Source organism: Pteropus vampyrus, unplaced genomic scaffold, assembly GCF_000151845.1.
Source record: "Pteropus vampyrus isolate Shadow unplaced genomic scaffold, Pvam_2.0 Scaffold79, whole genome shotgun sequence".
In the NCBI taxonomy this organism is placed as follows: Eukaryota; Metazoa; Chordata; class Mammalia; order Chiroptera; family Pteropodidae; genus Pteropus; species Pteropus vampyrus.
Window position 1 is genome coordinate 3,095,390 of NW_011888860.1, and position 19,764 is coordinate 3,115,153.

The following is a 19,764-nucleotide window of genomic DNA, read 5'->3' on the forward strand; positions in this document are numbered from 1 at the left end:
CCTAAAGAAGGCTCCCTTCTTTATCCATTTCATTTTTAGTAATGCTTGTTATAATTTTTACTATATATTTATTTGTTTATCGTATATTATCTCCCTACCTCTGAAGGCAGGAAACATGCCTATTATGTTCAACTGTACAAATCCAGCAACTCTCTGATGTTTAGTAGGTTCTTAATAAACACTGTTAAATGAATGAATAATTATAGGAGTACATCTGAAGGAAGAGAAGGAAATTCTTGCTGAAGGGAGGAGGCTAATTTGCAAAGCAATTAACATGTAGGCAATAATAGACTGATACAGGTAAACGGTGGCAAATGGAGTAGTTAGAAGTTGCTTTATTGACATTAAGTAGCTGGGAACAAATTGTAAACAGAATGAGAATGCACATTGTGGAGAAAAATCGTTGTCTTATATTGGAGATAACTAGTAATTTAATTTGGTTATTTTAAGGAAAAGGGATTCTATATGAGCTTAAAGTACACTGCATTGAACTCTGTTTTGCTTAAGCTTATGTTACTAATGAAAGGCATGGGCATAATATTATATATATTTGTATTTACCATAGTATCTTGCAATGTCTTATCCTTGAGGTCACTCAACAGATACTTGTGGAATACTCATTGCCTGAATGAAAAAGAATTTATCCACTGAAACTAACAGCTTGATTTTTATTTTAGCTTAAGATAAGTGTGTGAGTTCTAATTATCAAGGGCATATTATCTAACAGGGTATATATCTTCTCAAACTAGCAGATACTTCCTTATACTTGTGGCAGCCTGGATTTTAGTCTACTGAACTTTCTGTTAATCCTTGAAAAAGAAATGATTCTTACCTAGTCTCGTTATTTTAAAATATCATATAAAATATTATATATACATACTATATATTTAACATAAAAATTTAAAATATCACAATTTTTTTAGTCATTCTAATGAATTCTCTCTATCTTTCATATATATTTAGTGACTGTAAGCTTGTATAGCCATTGTCTTGCTTATTCAGGCTAGAATTAGTTATTTTCATTCAGAGGATACACAGTATATGTGTACACCATCGCAGACATATTGAGTGATAGTTCAAGATACTTTGCAAGCACAACTTCCTGAGGAAGATATTGTCTCCGTTCTACTAATGGGAGAAATTAAATAATTGGGTAGTGGAAAGAATGTTCCTGCTATGTCATGCTGGAATTTGAACCTAGTTCCTTTGACTCCACAGTTTTGCTCATGCTGCAATACAGTTTCCAACTCAAAGACTGGAAAGGTGGAGCTGAGGCAGATTAAATGAGGTGCTCAGGACAAAAAAATAATTGGAACAAACATGGAATTTTCATTTTTTCCCCTTGATTAGGCTAATATTCATGCTCTCCCCACTAACTATTGTGTATTCTGAAAGATCTGAACATTTGGATGTAAAGATGCATTAGTAATTTTCTTCTGCCCCAGTACATATTTCTTCACTTAAGTTCTCTTGTTATATACTTTCACTCTATATATTTTTTTACTTTGCTGAGTTAAAGCCACTTTATAGCATCACTTAGATATAGTTGATATAGCGCGCTCTCTCTCTCCCCATTTCTCACTCTGTCCCACTCTTCTTTTATCTCTCCCTCTCCCTCCCCCTTTCTTTTTTGGCATTATATAGAATTCTCTAACATTTGATTCCCATTTTGACTATCTATGAGGTAGAGATTCTCATTTTTTCTCTCTCTTCTCTTCAGTGAGAGTTCTATATGAAGAAAACATTCAGAATGAAAGTCATCAATAGCATTTAAAGTTGGGAAACTATAATAAATGACTACTTATCAACTTGATAAAGAAATCATTGAAAAATTGGTAATATTAAATGTTGGCATTGGCAAGAGTACAGTAGAGTAGGAACTCATATACTAGTAGAAGTGTAATTTATACAACTTTTTTTTTTTACAATTAGCAGTTTGCATCGAAAGCTTCACATTTTAAAATATCCTTCCCAATAAATTTTACCCAAATGATTTTATACTAAAGAACACTGATTTTTGAGCAAGGATATTCAGTACAGCATTATTTTACTAAATATTTAAATAATTTAAACAACTAGCAATCCAGAAAGAATAAAATAAAATATGATACAACTATTAAGGGGACTTTTAATACACATTAAATTCACATTTTTAAGAAATAAAAATATAAGAAATGACTCATTATATAATGTTGAATGAAAAAAAGCAATATACTAAATAAATGCAGATGATTTTATATATAAGAGCACTTAGATTCAGCTGTTCTAACAACTCTTTAATCAATCTCCATTGCTTAAAACAATAAAGTCTTATTTTTTGCTTATGGTGTAGTCCAAAGCAGATTGGTGGTGGTCGTGAATTTCTCTGTTACTCTGACAAGCTCAGTATATGCTTTCAAGATTACAAGGGTCAACCAGCTAGCAAATGAGGAAGGAAGAGAAATAGTACAGACAGAGCACTCTCTGCCTTAACTGCCTTGGTCCCCAAGTTATGCATCATTTTTACTCATATTCCATCAGTGAAAGCTAGGCACTTTTTCCCTCTTCCCTTAAATGCACAAGGCTAGGCAGTGCTGTGAACATCATAACATCTCATCTTCAAACACACTGGAAGAAAATTAACAAAATTATGAACATCTCTTGAGATTGCGATTTTTATTTTCAACTTTGTGTTATTATTTTTTGTTTTCTAAAATAAATTCATAATTAGATAATGCTATAAACATTAAAAACCTTGAAGTGCAATGTGAGGACCAGCTGCATGTCCTCTCTGTAGGTACAGAAAGGTTTGGATATTCACTATAGTGTAAGTTTCAACATGGCTCTGTATCTTAAGAGATTCTTCTGGTGTCTGCCAAGGTGATAGAAAATACACCAAGCACAGCATAAGGAGGACCCTTCTCTATGCATGGGTGATTTTGATATTATATTTATCAGTGCTGATCACCTGGATTGCTTTGGCTGATCTGGCTGGCTTGAGGGATTTTCCATTCTTCCCTCATTGTTTCGTATGTTTCCTTTCCAAATCTTTCCCTCTGTCCAAGAGAACAATGTTTTCTACTAGCAGAAGTGAGAAAGTAACAAAGCAGAAGTTCTTTCTTTTCATAGTGTGTTAAAAAGTTATTCTTTAGAAAAACTGCTGTGCATGAAGATGTAGGTTGAAATTCATCTTATACAATGTAGGTGAGGTCTAATTGATGATTTAATGAGCACAAGTAATGATAGCTCTATGCAGAAATATAGCATGTTTATTGTCCTTTTTAAAGATTGTTTGGAGTGAAAGACAGAAGAAATAAGCACTGCGAGAAGACTATGACATCTCTGATCCTATATATTTGATTCTATATTTTATCTCTGGCATCCACTCTGGACAATAAACTGTAGAGCTATATCTGTCACTGAGATCCTTTTCGACACTCACTATTGGCTCCAAAATTCAATTCTTTCATTTCCTTGCCCACACTTATTTTCTATTTCATTGCATGCCACTTTCTTGCACTTGTCCTGTTAAAGAATCCACCATGGCTATTTAATATTTAAAGCCTGGGATCATTTTGCAAGTTTTAGTTTAAAGGTAACCATAGCACACTCACACTCATTCATTATTAATAGCAGAGATGCACCTAAGTTCCTGGGAATCTTCTTTCCTTTCAATGTTAGTTTCATATGAGTGCTGCTGTCACTAGAATTAGGCTCTCATACTGCTATCTGGCAAGTAGACTAATGCAATAACAAGGGATCCAGAATTATATGAACTGTTTATTTGGGTACATGTGACCATGCTGAAAAGGGAGATGAAGCCGGAAAGTGACAGGCCACGGAAAGTCCGGTTTCGGATCGCTTCATCTCACAGTGGACGAGTTTTGAAGGAGGTGTATGAAGATGGGCAACCATCAGGCTCTCTGGATTCTGAATGTGCCAGTATTTGTGGCATAGATGGACTAAGTGAGTCTGATGGACAACAAAATGGCCACATAGGATCAGAAAGTGATGAGCATGAGAATGACCACGATAATTTGCTGATGTTAGCAAGGGCTGCCAGCGAGAAGTGTTTTGGTACAAGAAGAGTCAACATTTTAAGTAAAAATGGCACAGTCAGAGGCGTCAAATACAAAGTGAGTGCTGGTCAAGCTCTATTTAACAATTTGACCAAAGTATTACAGGTAAGTCATTGCACTTTGCTCTTACTGAACTTTGTTCCTAACTCACCCTCTTGACACCTCTCTGTTCTCCAGTCTAAAGCAAGCCTCTCCTATTTATGACCCCTACATACTTCATGAGTCACTTTCTCATCTAAGATACTGTCTCAACAGCCATTGATTAAAACACAGGGTTATTATGCTTAGCAAGCTAGATTGACTTCTTAAAGCCAAATTTCAAACATTTAAGGAGTCTTTTCTTCCACTGTGTAATGAGTGAAACAACATATCTATTTCTTAGCTGGGAAAAAAGACAGACAGTACTGTTTAAAGCATCTGAGAAAAACTTAGAAGTTTATTTCTGGTTTATCATCTTTAAGATACCAAGTTAGCATTTACCATTATTTGTATAGATATTTAAACCAGAAAAGTTTGCTGCATTCAGTGGAGTTGGATTCAGTTGGACTGTTACGAAGATATAAAGGCTAACTTTGCCTTTTTTCTGTTCCTGAAGAGTTTACTGTTTTCCTTTGAGGTTAATTTGTCCTTAAGAATTCGTACAATAGTACTTACAAAACTTATTCCTCTATAAAAGTACAGACTGAGACCCAGATTTTTATAATACAAAATTGTCCTTAAAATGTGATTGATTCTGCACAGTAATGTAGGAACGTATTATTCAGGTCTCGGGCCTTTGGCAATGATCTAACATTAAGACAAGTTTTTGAAATTGCCTGGAAGTATTGGTAAATGATTTTCTGTTTAAAACAGGCATCATATTTCAGGAATGGAATTCATAATCACTATCATTAAGGTAGCAAACCAATATTTTTCATTTTAATATCATTTTATATTATTCTCAATATTTAAATAAAGTGATATCTTGTGATGAATTATTCAATGACTTGGCGTTATATAAAGCTGCTGGAATGGTAGGGAGAAAAGATTTTTAAAAAGGTATTTGACTATTTTTCATTTCAAAGGAAGTATTTGGAAAGATCACACTATGAGAATTAAAGAAAAAAGAATTAAATGGTAAAAGCAGTTAAGACCAAAGGTTCTTTTCATATATAAGACTTACCTGTGCAGGATTTTACAGATTAGGGATTGGGATGGGGGACCAAAAATCAGAAACTGATGACTGTGTTTTACTATATTGGAAACAATTTCGAATAGATTTCTAGAGATGTGACTATTAAAATGAAATCATTTTAGTGGCCTCTGTATTTTACTGAATGTAGAAATTATTACTGCCAATGTATAGAACAAGACTCTAGGATAATTACATTTAAAAAAGATTGCATTCATTGTGATTAATTTAGTTTGTCATGATTTGTATTGTTTTATGATTTGGAGAGTTATTTACAAAACTACTGTAATTACTGTACCAATTTTGTACTTTGATTTGAATTTGTTCACATATCTCAAAAACTATCATTTTTGAGTAAATACCTTAAATCTTCAAAACCTATAAGAGAAAAACTTTTCTTCCATGTGGCTTTATTAAGATAATGCTATAAATTTGCAAATAAGAAATAGAGGAAATTTCAAGTCAAAATTTTAGTATTACATTCGGTTACAATATTTACTTGTATACTTTTCTATGCATAATTCCATTGCCCCCCCTTTTTTTAAATAGAAAAAATCCAATCATGCTGTCATTTTCTAGTAATTTAACTCCATTTCCTTTACCCTCTGCATTAAGAGGACAATAGTGGTTACTAGCAGAGGTCCCTCAAAGTCTTTGATATTTAATCTTTTATTTTTTATCCAGCTGGCCCTTCTTTTTTTATGATGTGGGTAAAGTAATCATAATATTGTAGGTATTCACAAATTTTGGCCATCATCATTAGCTTTTCATTATCATCATCATCATCATCATCATCATTATCATCATCATCATCATCATCATTATCATCATCATTATTATGGAATGTTCTCTGATCTTTCCAGAATAAAACATAAGTTAAAGGAACTCCTATCTTGGATTAGGGCTGCCAACTGCACAATTTCAAAGATCTCTGTGCATCTCATTGCCTGTATGAACAGCATACCCTAGAGTTGTGCAATACAATCTACACAGCATTTCATAGAGAGCTGCCTTGAATGCTTGCTGCTTGCTGAAGGATGTGTATGTCATAAGTGGTGATAATTATCTTAGGCATATGTCTTAGAATAATTTAGTATGTTCCCGCAGGCATCTCACAATGTAGTAGCAGAGAAGTCCCAGGGGCTAAACGTGGAAGCTATAATTTAATTATTCCCATACATAAATATGAGACCAGATGTGACTCTCCCCTAGATCTTTTTATATTTTCCATATTGGAAAGTAAGCAACAAACTTAACTAGATGTAACTGTAAATGGAAATTTCTCTCAGGGAGGGAAAAGTGAGGAGTTGTATCTTGGATATTTGATTAAGGTTCCAATGCACAGGCAATCTTATTAAAGCAAGGGACTGTGACTGAAGAAACAGTCAAGTCTTTCTTCTTGTTTGAAGTTATAAAATCTTAAAGTGCTCAACTTGAAACTTGAGAGGAAGCTCCAAATATAAATAAAACCTTTCAAAGACCCTGTAAATCAGTTCCTCTCTCTTATTTTCCCATTCTGTTATTCTTGTGTCATAAAGCATTGACATGTGCCATGTAAACATTTCAGCTGTGCTGAGCATAATCATTGAGATTATTTACTTAAAACATTTTTACTTCTTAGCAGTATGTATTTAAAAGTTGTCTGTAAAGTATATTAAAGGTATTTGTCAATGAATATACCTTATGGAATTCTGGGAATTGAGGAAGTGCAATATTAAACGAGTTTGCTAAAGGTAGTGATGGACCAGGAAGCAAAGAGAGAGGGTCACTTGGATTCTCAACAGGGCTTCGTAGAGGGTGGCTTGCTGGTCCTTTGGCAAATTGCTGAAGGACCTCTAGTTGGTATAGATTATCGCTCTTTAGTTCCAGACGCTTGACTTCAGCTCTTACAGAGATGACAAAAATTTAATGCTCAAGAGAGGCCAATTTAGAAATCTGAAAACCTAGAATCTATTAATGGCTTGGAAATGTGTATTTATTAGAAGCTTTTTAGGTTGTTCTTACATACATTAAAATTTGAGAATCGTTGACCGAGAGCAGTTTCCTAGAGTTAATAAACATATTCCTGAATGTCCTTTGTGTTTTCAATATTTAATGAGGAAAACAAAGAAGATATGTATCGATCTATGATTTGTTAGATCTCCAGGAGGGTCTTTCCTGAGCCCAAGATAAATAAAGATATCCTGACAGCCATGTTTCCTACTGATATTCTAATTTATCAGTTAGTTGGTTTAGGGACAGGCCCAGAAATCCTGCCAGCACACTCTAGTGTAGGTGTAATGTTTTTGTTATTTTAAATAAATTCTTCTATAAGAATATTTCTATCTAAATAAATGGTTTTATTCCTCATTAATGGAAAATTTTAGAAAGAAATTATTATTTTTTTATTTTGTAAAGCAATCACTGTTACCTCATGCAAGACAAATTACAAAACCACTCTCATAACCCAGTTTGCATGATTAAATTTGAGATACACCTACCTTGCTTTAATAGCAACACATTTCCAAAATCTTTTAGGGTGGGTCAATGATGCAGATAATTAAAGTTGTTTATTTTTTTAACTTATTTTTATGGGATTAAATTTCAGACAGTAATTAAATTTCAGTTAGTAATCTTTTCTTGACCTTTTCTTCAAACTTGTATATTTTGTTAGAATCTTCTACTGAATTTCCACAATTGTAATTTCCTATTTTTTTACAAATTTAAATTTATTATATAGAGAAAAATAGATACAAAGAAGGAAAATAATTATTCCACATGCTATAATTTGGTGACTCCTTTAAGAACTCAAGCATGTATTCTCCATCTATGTACGCATAGATGCACGTCTGTGGTTAGTATGCTTATATTTATGAATATTCTAACATTTCAAAAAATAAAATAAAAATCCTATTGCATTTGCAGAATTATTTGCATTTTGTAAAAGGTTTTCACATATACTATTTTAGTTTAGTGTACCCAAAATTTTGTGAAATAATCAGGAAAATTATTATAATGACTATTTTTAGATAACTATGTCAAAGAAATCAAGTGTCTGGCCCAAAGCTAGTAATATAAGAACTCTGCCTTTCTCTGTTTTAGCTTTGTTCATTTTTAAAAGTATAATGCTGTATACAAAAACTCCTGACTTTACCTTTTGAAGTGCTATAATTACAAATATGAAGATTTATAAGATTATATCATATTATGGAATAATCTGATCTTTTAAAAGTTCAACAATTGGTTAGCAGATTATAAAATTCATCATTTATTGAATGTTCAATCTTCACCTAGGGAAGGTTTTTTGGCAGAGTTAAATTGCTTCAATTCAGTTTTAAGTTGTATTTTTCAAAATTTATTAAACTTATCTCTATATCATCATTGGATTAAACTGTCATGAGATTGCAAGGGTCACCAATAGAAGAGGATGAATTGATTATCTCAAGGAAGACTTCTGCTCAGCTTTGTTTACTAACTTTAGGATTAATAATATTAACAGCAGTTTCTGGCTGTGCTTATTATCCATCACTGGTTCACTGAATCTAGATTGGTGATAGAATCATATTCCAGTGAAAACAAGGTGATACTCTTGATGACTTCTTGGTCCTAGCAGTTTATTCAGACCACCCTGGAAAAGCAACAATAGTAACAACAATAATAGTAAACATTTATTAAGTATTTACTGAATGTCCAGAACTGTTACTATTTATGCACATAGACATAGTTATTTCTCATAGCAAATTATGAAGCAGTATCATTAAACAATTAATAATTCAAGATTCTTCTCTGTGGATGAAACATTAAGTTTTATCCAGAGGAATTTTTATGTAATGTTCTATCAGAATAAATATCTACTAATGGAAATATTGCCTTTTTAACTATTAGAAAGTAGGCAAGAAACTAGGATTTTTGATACAATTCCAAATGATACAAGAAACTACGTTAAGAAATTAGGTGACTTATCAGAGAAGAAGCAGGAAATAAGTACCAAAATGAGTTGGTACTACAGATATATTTTTATATACAATTAAAGAATTGCAAACTGGTAGACCTTGGAATCCCTGTGACCACTTTCCACATATCATCTTTTTGCTACTCTTGATCATAGCCTTTGGCACTTATATTAATTAAGACCTCAATAATTTTTTTGAGTTGGTAGATTAAGTGAAATTCTTTTAGGAAAGTGCTTATTTTCCTCTTTTCTATCTCTTTTGGTTTCTGAGGTTTCCCGTACTGGATAGGAATAGAATTTGCATGGTGAAGTGTTAGTGGCTTGCTCTATTCAATCCTTTCCATTGTGTATTATTTCAATATTCTTTTAGTGATTCATTTAATAAACATTTACTGCCTATCTATTATGGAACAGGCACTATGCTAGATAATTTGAAGAATAAAACCTAATTTCTGCCTTCGTGGAATATTCAGTAGTGTATTGCGAATGGTTGTGTAAAGTGATTCCTGAAAGAATTCAGATATAAAACTCGATTTTGTTCCTCATCACCATAGGATTCTTCCTGTTTCTTTCCTTGTTGGCCTAACATACTTAGCTGCTGCGTTTTTCTAATGCTTGTATTTTTCCCCTTTTAGTCTTTCTCTTATTAGACTATAATTTTACTGCATCCCTTTCTTCAATTTCTCTTGCTTTCTTTCTATTTTAATTCTGTCTCCAGGCCCAATAACTAAAGAGTAATCTTTATAATTAGTGAGTCATCTTGATCCCACAAGTCTCCAGATGTCAATAATGGTGACCTCGACCACAAGCACAGACTTATTCAAGTTGTGTAAATTTTATTAAAATTTTCTCTCTTTAGTTCAATGAATATCTAATTGGAATATCACTCTTTCTCCTTATTTATCAGACCCTTGTATCGTCATGACATTTTAATTTGTGGGAGCTTGCTTTTAATTGCTTGAAGCTTAATCCTATGAATTTATCTGAAGTCTGACTTAAAACAACATGCTGAGCAAAACTACAGATTCCACAAAAATGACTTGGAACTGCTTAATGAACTCTTATTGGCAGCCTATGGTTACCACATAAACAGGGAATTAGCACTTGATGTTTCCAAACAATATAACTGCAGGACTAGATAAACATCCTTTGGGTGGTCTGGTCATGTCCACAGAGTTTCCAATATTTTCTCTGAAACTCAGTATTTTGAATTTTCATAAAAGCAATATAAATATTTAATAATCTATAAATTGACACATTATAAAAATATTTCAATTTGTGCAATCATTATTGTCTGGAAGGAATTTAAAAATTGTAAATAAAAAAGAATTTAAAAAATTATAAACAGAATAAAATATCATGAAGAAATTTTTGGTTAAGGGAATTTTATTTACATATACAAATCTATTCAACTAAGATTTGTGATCTCTTTGATCAATTTTATTTTTCTAATAATTCATTATCTCACCTAATTGCTGACAAATTATTTTTGTCTTAGGACATTCCATTAGAAGGAAAGATGTACATTTTGTTCACGTAACACTACTACACTGTTAATAGAAAAGTTATAGAAGTATTCTTTATTTTATTGATTCTTAAACAAAATCACATCATGAAAAAATTGTTTTTTTTTTTCTGGATCTTTTATGTAAGTAGTGGTATGGAATTAAAGATCTCTATTATATAAAAACTCTGCAAGCTTGACTAGTCCATAAAGTAGAGTAGTGAAAGTCAAGGCATTGATTTGGAAGAGACAGCTTTTGTTAGAAAAGAAGGCACTGAGGAATTATGCTCTAAAAGGTCAGTGGAAAGAGAATAGAGAGAAAATCTGAGTATTAAACCATTGGATGGGCTGTTACTTCAGGAGAATTTGGTGGGTCTAGAGATTGAAGGTAGGGGCTTCATGGATTAGAGCGTGGTCAACATAGAAAAGCTCTAGGCAACCCTGCTCACTAGTGCCTCAGAACCAGCCCCTGCTGTCAGAGCAGCTATCCTGACCTGCATATTACCTTTGGTGTACAGCCAGGTTCATGTCCTCTTATGACTGTCTCATGAGCACTTTCTTTTGACAGCTACTAGCACATTCCTTGTGAAGCATCTGGCAGAAGTGATGCCCTTTCATATCCCAAGATTCTGCTGAACTCCGTCCAAACTGTTCCAAGAAAACACTCCTTTTTCAATGACACAAGATTCATGATTTTTTTCCAGAAGTAAAAAAGCAGGGCCTTTGGCGTCCATATTAATCATGCTGGTTATGTGAAAAATAAAGCCTGCAGTATCTCTATTTAGGAATGATTGAACAATGATAATTACTAACCTAGCGTATTTGTTTTCTGTTGTTGTTTAAACAGTTTGCCACAAACTTAAAACAAATTTATTACTTTACAGTTTTAGAGGTCAGAAGTCTGAAATGAGACTTATGGGGCTAAAATTAAAGTTTTAACAGGGCTGTGTACTTTCTGGAGGTTTTATGAAAGAATCTGTTCCCTGCCTTTTCCAGCTTTTAGGGGCTGCCTGCATTTCTTGGTTCATGGTCCTGCATCACTCTGACCTTTGCTTTCATTGTTACATCTTTTTCTCTAACTCTCCTGCCTCCTTCTTTCCCTTTTAAAGACCTTTATGATTACATTGAGCCCACTGGATAATCCAGAAAAATCTTTCAGTCTCAAGATCCTTAATGCAGTCATGTCTGCAAAGTCACTTTTGCCATTTAAGGTAATATACTCATAGCTGTGGGGATTAAAATATGGACATTTTTAGGTGCCATTAGTCTGCCTAACATACTTGGTAGGTATGGTAAGCTTATTTTGTCTACAAGAAAACTAAACTAAGGCTCTGAGGTAAATAAATTATTGGCTACAGTTTTTCATCCCCCTGCAGTAGCATCATACATAGATGCCCTTTTGCCATGGCCATCTGAGGACAGGAGCACACTTCTACAGCCCTTGACTTTATTCTGGCCACATGACTTCTTTTGAACAATGAGATAGTAATAGATGTGGCATATGCAGAAGATTGAAATGTGCTTGTATGGTTAGATTTGCCTTCTTGCATTCCTTCCATTACCAAAAGAAGGACATGCTACAGAAGGCCAGCCAGGCTCAGAAGAGTGAGAGACGCAAGCCCTGAATAGCTTAGCTTAGATCAGTTGATGGCCGCCTAACCCTCAGACTCATGAGTGAGCAATAAATGCTTAATGTTGTATTTCACTCAGTTTGAGGAGGTTTGTTAAGCAGCAGAAGAAAACTGGTACAAGCTCACAACTATCGAGTACCTTTCTCAAAGTCACATGATGGTAAGTGATAAAACTATCAGAATGTTTGACTCTAAAGCTTGGGTTCTTATTCACTAAGCAACTAGTGTCCAACCACTCACCCACTGCCCAAGTTTTCTCCACAATCTTTCTGCCAAGTTCTTGTCTAGATTTGATGGGGATTCTTAGAGGCAAGAGATTCAGGACCTTTGGCAGGACAAGATTTCAAATCTTCTCACCATCTTATAGATATCGAACCTACTGACTGATCAAACTAGGATAGAGTGAAGACCACCTGTCACTAACTTCTAAGAATGTAGCTTAAGATTAAATTAATATTGTTGGTGGCCACATCACAGTGTTGCAATGTTGGCTTGTTTATTCATTTAAACATATTTTACTCATTTAAACATTTAAACATCTCATTTAAAAGTTCATGAAGTTAAAACTTTTAGTCTTATAAAACATCTATTTTTTGCTTTAATGTAATATTGTTAGTTTCTTTCTTACGTTTACATACAGGACTCTACATTCAACAAAATTTCATTTTATTGGATTAGTCTAGGCCGTCAAGACATTTTTGACTCCTTTCCTCACTAGTTGTGGTCTGCAAGATATACAAGCTTATGAGGGACCAGAAAATCTAAGACTAGTACTGGTTTAAGGATCTATCTTCACCGCTGCCCCCTCTACTCTGTGAAGATATAGGCAGCCCATGAGGCCCTTCACATCACATAAGTCCTTTCCCAGGATGCCCAATTTTTACTTCTTTCAGCTCTTCAAACTACCCAGTATCATCACCTTTATGTCCAGGTTCTTGAAAACAGGTCTATCGGTTACTCCCAAGGGCAAGAACTCATAGTAATCAAAGGCCCACTTTTCTTTGTGAGAGAAAGAAGGGACAAATATCAAAATTCTCTATAGTGTCTTAAATGATTTTTGTGCTCGCTTTCCCCACATTAATGGGTAAGAGTATTGTTCTCTGGAGTAAAATGGCCTGGTTTTCAGCTGCCGAGTCTGCCATTTCCTATTTGGGTATTCTGGGGAAATTTATTCTATAAACTCCAGTTTCTTCACTGGTAAAGTGAGGATATTGATAGTGATTATTCTCTATTAAATAAGTGAACTATTATGTATAAAGCATTTTGCACAATGCCTGGTACAGTGTAAGGGCTCAATAAATACTGTTATTATTTTTATTATTCATCCCTCAAACAAATTGTAAATTAATTATTGCTAAGAACTTTATTAGACAATGAGCATGTAGAGATTAATAAAGCATGATTTCTGTCCTCAGAGAAACTAAATTCTTTCTTATGAGGGAGACAAACTCATAGTTACTGTAAAATATGATAAGTACTTAGGAACTTGCTGGGGGATAGAGGCAAGATATCTTATAGAGATCGTGTTCCTCCTCATATAACACCTTTAAAATATGTGGAGAGACTTGGCTCACTCCTTAAAAAGCTTCATGGTACTGCGAGCTTTACTGGTGGAACTCACTTCCCTTTGGGAAATCTTAGCTGCTGCTTCTAAACTTGGCTTAACCCCTGCCACACAAACCTGCTTTCCCAAGGCTAATTTCTCTGTGAGAGATCCTGTCTTGGCTCCTGCCCATAACTCGGCCTTTTTCTTGAATTCTCTAGTTTTACCCTCCCATGGCTACTCGTTTGTCAGCCTGGCTCTGCTGCACTTGGCTCCATACCTGTGAGTATAGCCAGCCACCCACATGCCTTGTGTCTGAGCAACCTCTACAACACCTGTCATCCTGAAAGCCTGGCCTGCTCCTTCTGGATAGACACAGAGATAGACACAGACTCTGTCTTTTTGTTAGCAATAGCCTGGATTGATTTGTAATGCTTTTCAACACGAATCCAGGTAATTATTTGTACCTATATGGGATGTGCTCTGCTATGAGCCACAGAGTAGTCCACTAGACATGGCTTAAAATGCACAGACATTTATTATACCATTTAAGAGATTTAGAAGAGGCTGTTGCTGAGGTTATTTAGTGGCTTGATAATGTGATAAACAATCCATTTCATGTTGCTCTTCTCTTATCCTTAGCTTGTTTGTGATGTTCGCTCATGGATTAAAAATGGCTGCCATAGCTTAAAGCTGGGGCAGATTCACAAACAGAAGGGGAAGGGTGGTAAAGAGAACTTTCTTAGTAGGTGTGCCTCTTCTATCAGAAAGGTAAAGAAAATTCCAGAAACTTTCCGGAAGCATTTTTGTACATTTCATTGGTCAGAATAGGGTCTTATTATATAATAAGAGGCTGGGAATGTGAGTTTATGGTATTCCCTCTATGGTAGAAGAGAGCTTGGAGCATGGAGTTGAAAACATCTCCTGGACAAGTAAGTAACGGCACCTGCCCCGCCATTATTTGAGAACTTTGGCAAGACTTATTTTTTATTTTATGCAATTTAACTCACATTGAATTAGGCTACTTGAATTACAAAACCTTTTTAATAGTGATCTTATGTCATGATCTGTGTACATTTATTTTGCCTGTCCTTCCCCCCCCCCCCGACTTTCCAGATTTGTTTTTTCTTAATTTTTTATTTTTTTCAGTATGCATTCCTTTTGATTTCCGGCTGCTATCTATATTTTTTCAGGCCTAAAGCCTTTTACCTGGTGGATTTAATTGCTCTACACTAGAACTTCGGAAGCCATCAAGTAACATTATGGATGCTAAACAATTTATTATTAACTAGCAGTAGTGAAGGTGTTAGTATATTAGTTATCTACTATATCTATAGTGGAGTGCTAATTGTGTAATTTTAAAAAGGTGCATGCCACATTTGACCTAAGCTGAGCAATCTAAAACAGAAAGGAATTTCCTCCAAACAATGTGCATTGCTTTGATTTTTCCCTCCTGCTTTAAATCAAAAACAAAATAAAACACAAAACACAATCATTGCAGAGTCACAGCAATTATTCCCACAGCCGCTTCCTTCACTCCTCCCCTTGGAAGCCAGTCACCTCAGGGGCTCCGCAGTCAGCAGGGTGGAACTCATTTCACATTTGAGAACAATGATAGAAAAGCTCTCTGCATTATGATGTGAACTCATTTCACATTTGAGAACAATGATAGAAAAGCTCTCTGCACCTAGAAATTATTTTAGGTGCTTTTCTTGTAATATTGTTTCTTTAATCCTCAGAGCAAATTTGCAAGGTGGATATTAACTTGTTTTACATTATATGAGCTGATAATATCCTAATTTGATTTAAAGGACCATGTAAAAATATTTGTCCCCAAATATTTTAGACTTCATTTTGATCTGCCGCATGAAATTTTTCCTATTATTTTTCCTACTTTCCTACTCTAGAGATCTCCATTGTCTTAAATGTCATTCCCTAGAAATAACCTAATATTAGATTCTTATGTAAAGTGATTTATTAAGAGAGCACTCTTAGAAAAAATAGGGAGAAAGAAGCAGATTAGGGCAGGGAAAGAAAGCTAAGCAAGGGAGTGATCTTGGCTAGATACCAGTTTCAGCATGGACACTTACAGTACAAATTGCATCATGGATTTGGGCCCACCTTGCAGCAAGGAGCTGGCATTTTGTATGCCTGTGTCAGTCTGTCATTGGCCATTGGCTCTTTGTGCACACGCACATGTGTGGATCTGTGCCAAGGCATCACCTATTTAGCTATTTATTCAGTAGAAGGGGAAGTGTGACCTTTAGCAGCCAATAATATAGTAGCTGGGGGTGGGTCAATCAGCATTGTGAAAGAAATCTAGGAACATCATCTACTACAGTTCTCATCTTACACTATTCAGAATTAGTTGCTTCTTTTCTTAAATTTATTCCATTCACACATAGCCTTGCCACAATTACTGGGAGAATTAGTGGAATGAATTATAGCCCCCATACTGGAGTTGGTTGTGATGTAATAACCGACATTTATTTTTTCCCTCTTTTACTGTCCATTTTACATGCTCGTTCTCTTAGCTAGCATTTCTACTTATCTAGGTGGCTTGTATGATTTTCAGTCCCTGGAGAATCTGAGCCTCTTGTTGCTATGTCCTTACTAGTTTGCTGTACTTGCCTATTTACTTTTAAAACCAAGTGAATACCAATAGAAGCACCTTAGGGCCAAACATTTTTACCTGTCCCTAATGTGTAGCAGCAGTTCTACTTTCTTGAGACAAACAAGGTCAGTTACTCCTGCCAGTATGGTAACTCCTTTTTATGTCAGCTGGATTATTACCATGATGAATCCAAGGTAACCAGATGTCAAATGTGGCTTCAAGTTTAGTGGGCCTCTTACCATGTTTATTGGTGTAAGGACTCCCTTTTGTAACCAAGGATTTAGACTAATAATGCCTAAATTTGCAGCGATGGAAAGCACAATTGCCCAGGTGGGTGACTGGGAGTGATGGTAAATAGGATCATTCCTACATCTTTTTCACCGATTCCTTAATCCATGAATTCTAGCTACTGATAATACGGCTCCGAATAATGACCATTAGTTTAAGGAGTTGACCTTAAACAAATAGAGAGCTAGATAGTTCTCCAGCAAAATGGGTTTATTTGAGAATAATAAAGAATTGTAATTTGGGACGTGAGGTCCAGTCGCGAACTAGGTTCAAGTCCAGAGAACAAAGAAGAGGAATATTCTTTTATAGAGGAAAGGGGGAGTTTAGAAAGGCTATTGTAAACAAAGAGTCCATTGGAAGAAACTGGGAGTTCAAAGTGTTGTGGCTTTTCATTGGCCGAGTTGTAACAGTCTTTCTTTGGCTGAGTGGTTGCTGGGGAGAAGAAGACCCTTTTTCTTCCCGCTGGAGTAGTAGAGTAGAAAAACATCTTTCTGTTGGAGGTGGAAATTATGTCTTTTGTTTGGGCTAACTGACATCAAATGGTCTGGTGTGAGAACGCCCTCTACAGGCCTTCTCAACTGTGACAAATGAGGTTTCTGTTTGTTAATCTTTGCAAAAGAAGTGGCATCCTGAAGAATGATGCCTCTTCCGATCAGGGTATCGTCCCCAAGCTGATGCATCAACTATGCCTTCAAGATGCTACTCTACAGCTCTATTGGGTTCAGGTTCTGGATGGTGTGGTATATGGTAGGTACTCCTTTCTGTCTGAGTAGCTTACTTGAGCCCTCTGAACCTTTTTGAGCCTGATCTTAAATAAATCATTTTTATTTTATGATGAAGCTGCTAGCTCTCTCTACCTGACTTTATGACTTTGTGGATGTGACAGTATATATCCACAAAGGAGTATACATCCAGTGTAGTTCTGATTGCCTGGTAGGGTATACGCTCAGTTTCTATCAAGGCCTAGTCCATGCCTGAAGCTGATTTTCAAATACTATATAGCTTTTCCTGCATATAGCATTGTCTTGCTCCAGAGTCCTAGGGGTTGGTGCTGTGTCTTTTCTACTGAGGCTCACTAGAGATTCAGCAGTAACCTTCTCCACCACAGATAACTCATTTGTAACATGAGATCTGCTGTATTGTATGAAGCACACTTCAGGCCTACTTGTACCTCAGCCTGCAGCTGTTGCAAAGCCCTTCTTTTTGTGAACCCTACTCAAAACTAGCAACCTCAGTGCCACTTGATAAATGGATATATGTTCTCTAAAACCTGAAGAGGTTCACCACTGTGCTTCTTTCTTAGAGGTGGAATTTTCAAAATACAATAGTCTTTTCCTTATGAGGGAAGGGAGGTTCCAGCATGCTCCAGCCCACCAGACTCCTAAATAATTCACCAGGAGTTGCAGGTTCTTGGATCTTTGTGGGGTTTATTTCCCACACTTCAGAGCAGATGTGTCTCATATCTAGATACTTAGTATTTTTTTCTCATCAAGTCTGAAGATGAGTTATTGATACTGGTGTACCAGTGTGAGGTACTGTGTTCTTCCCTTTTCCTCTTCAATCTCCTGGACGAAGTGGCTTCCATTCATCTGAGGTTTAGTAGCCACCACTCACAACAGCCAAAGGTAGAGTACAGGCCTGGAAAAAGGAAGGGAGGAGGGACATACACCACAGAATCTACTAAACCTTGTAAACATAAAATGACATTATCTGGAGATAACGGAGGAGTGAGGAAGGGATCAAAATTCAGAATACTAGAGTCTCTCATTAAAGCATTGCATGGAAAAGCAATGAATGGCAGTTTCATTCTGATGGAGAGAAGGAAGGAGAGCATTGTTTGCCAGAATTCTGAGTAGCCGGGGGCCTTTCTTATAGGAAGTAGCAGTGATATGGTAGAGAGAGGATTGCTAAGCATTCAGAAATTTGTGAGACAGTTATTAAATCTTGGCAGTTTGAAATTGGCCATGGTGGGAGTATTCCCAGCACAGAAACCAACAAATACTACAAATTGGTATTTGTGTTTTTTATTCCCCTTGAGAATAGTTTATCGGCACACTACTGCTACTAAAAAGTTCCTGAAAAGAACATCAGAACAGGAAAAGATGAAGAGTCCTTAATAATTTATCCTGGACCCAGAGCTAGCTGCTTCTTATTTTCCTTTTCCAATAATACAGTCAGAACGTGCCATCTGGTTAGCCACTTTTTAAGGTCATTACTCTTATTTTTTTCATTAAAAAATTCATTTATGTCCTGGGTTTGGTTAGTCACTTTATGATGCCATAGACATGAAAAAACCCTTCCTATTTCATTTTCCAGTCTCCAGGTTTGTCTTCAGCAATTCTTTTCTCCTACAACTGAAAAGCTAATGATATTACTCTCCTGCTAAAAACAAACCAATGATTTTCTGTAGCATTTACATATAAAAATCAAACTTTTGAGTCTGGCGTGTGAGCCTGAGTTTCTCTCAAAAGCCAAGTGTGAAATAAAGATGTGGGTATAGGTAGTTTCACAGAGAGGTAATCTCAGGGCTGGAGGGAGAATTGGAGGAATGTGGGAGAGGAAAGAAGATAAAGCCAATACAAAGGTGTATTGATTACTGCCATGGGCAACTAGGGTTCCTTCCATCCTGGATCTTGCTGGGGCCTTCAGAGGAGTATCCAGAATGCTTTTCAGAATCTACACCATCCAGCAACAATCAGGAGAAACATTTATGGTGAGAGTTGTCCTAAAAGATCTATAGCCTCCCTCCCTCCTTATGCTTCTGAGCTACATACAATAAGAGCTGAGTGAGTTGTCTTCTTCCAGTGCCCCACACTGAGATGCTGGAGAAATTCCAGGGCAGAAAGCAAAAGATGGCACAAATTCACAGTGTATTTCTATCACTACAAAGTGACTTGAAGCTGTGATATTTCTTGAAGCTGTGATTGCGAGGCAGAACACAAGAGACAGCTGACCCACATGGCATACGAAGCTCTCCATGATTTTCCATTTTACTCTTTCAGTCTTATCCCTGGATGTGTTCTC

At 35.6% G+C, this 19,764-nt stretch overlaps 1 protein-coding gene across 1 annotated transcript in view; it reads left to right on the forward strand.

Annotated features, from left to right (window-relative positions):
* The first annotated feature begins 3,767 nt into the window (after positions 1 to 3,767).
* Positions 3,768 to 19,764, forward strand: part of GRXCR1 (glutaredoxin and cysteine rich domain containing 1) — a 118,331-nt gene continuing 102,334 nt past the window's right edge. The window contains exon 1 of the mRNA XM_011362797.2: positions 3,768 to 4,163. Within this exon, the coding sequence (XP_011361099.1) occupies positions 3,780 to 4,163 (384 nt within the window). The 5' untranslated portion in view covers positions 3,768 to 3,779. The remainder of the gene's footprint in view (positions 4,164 to 19,764) is intronic.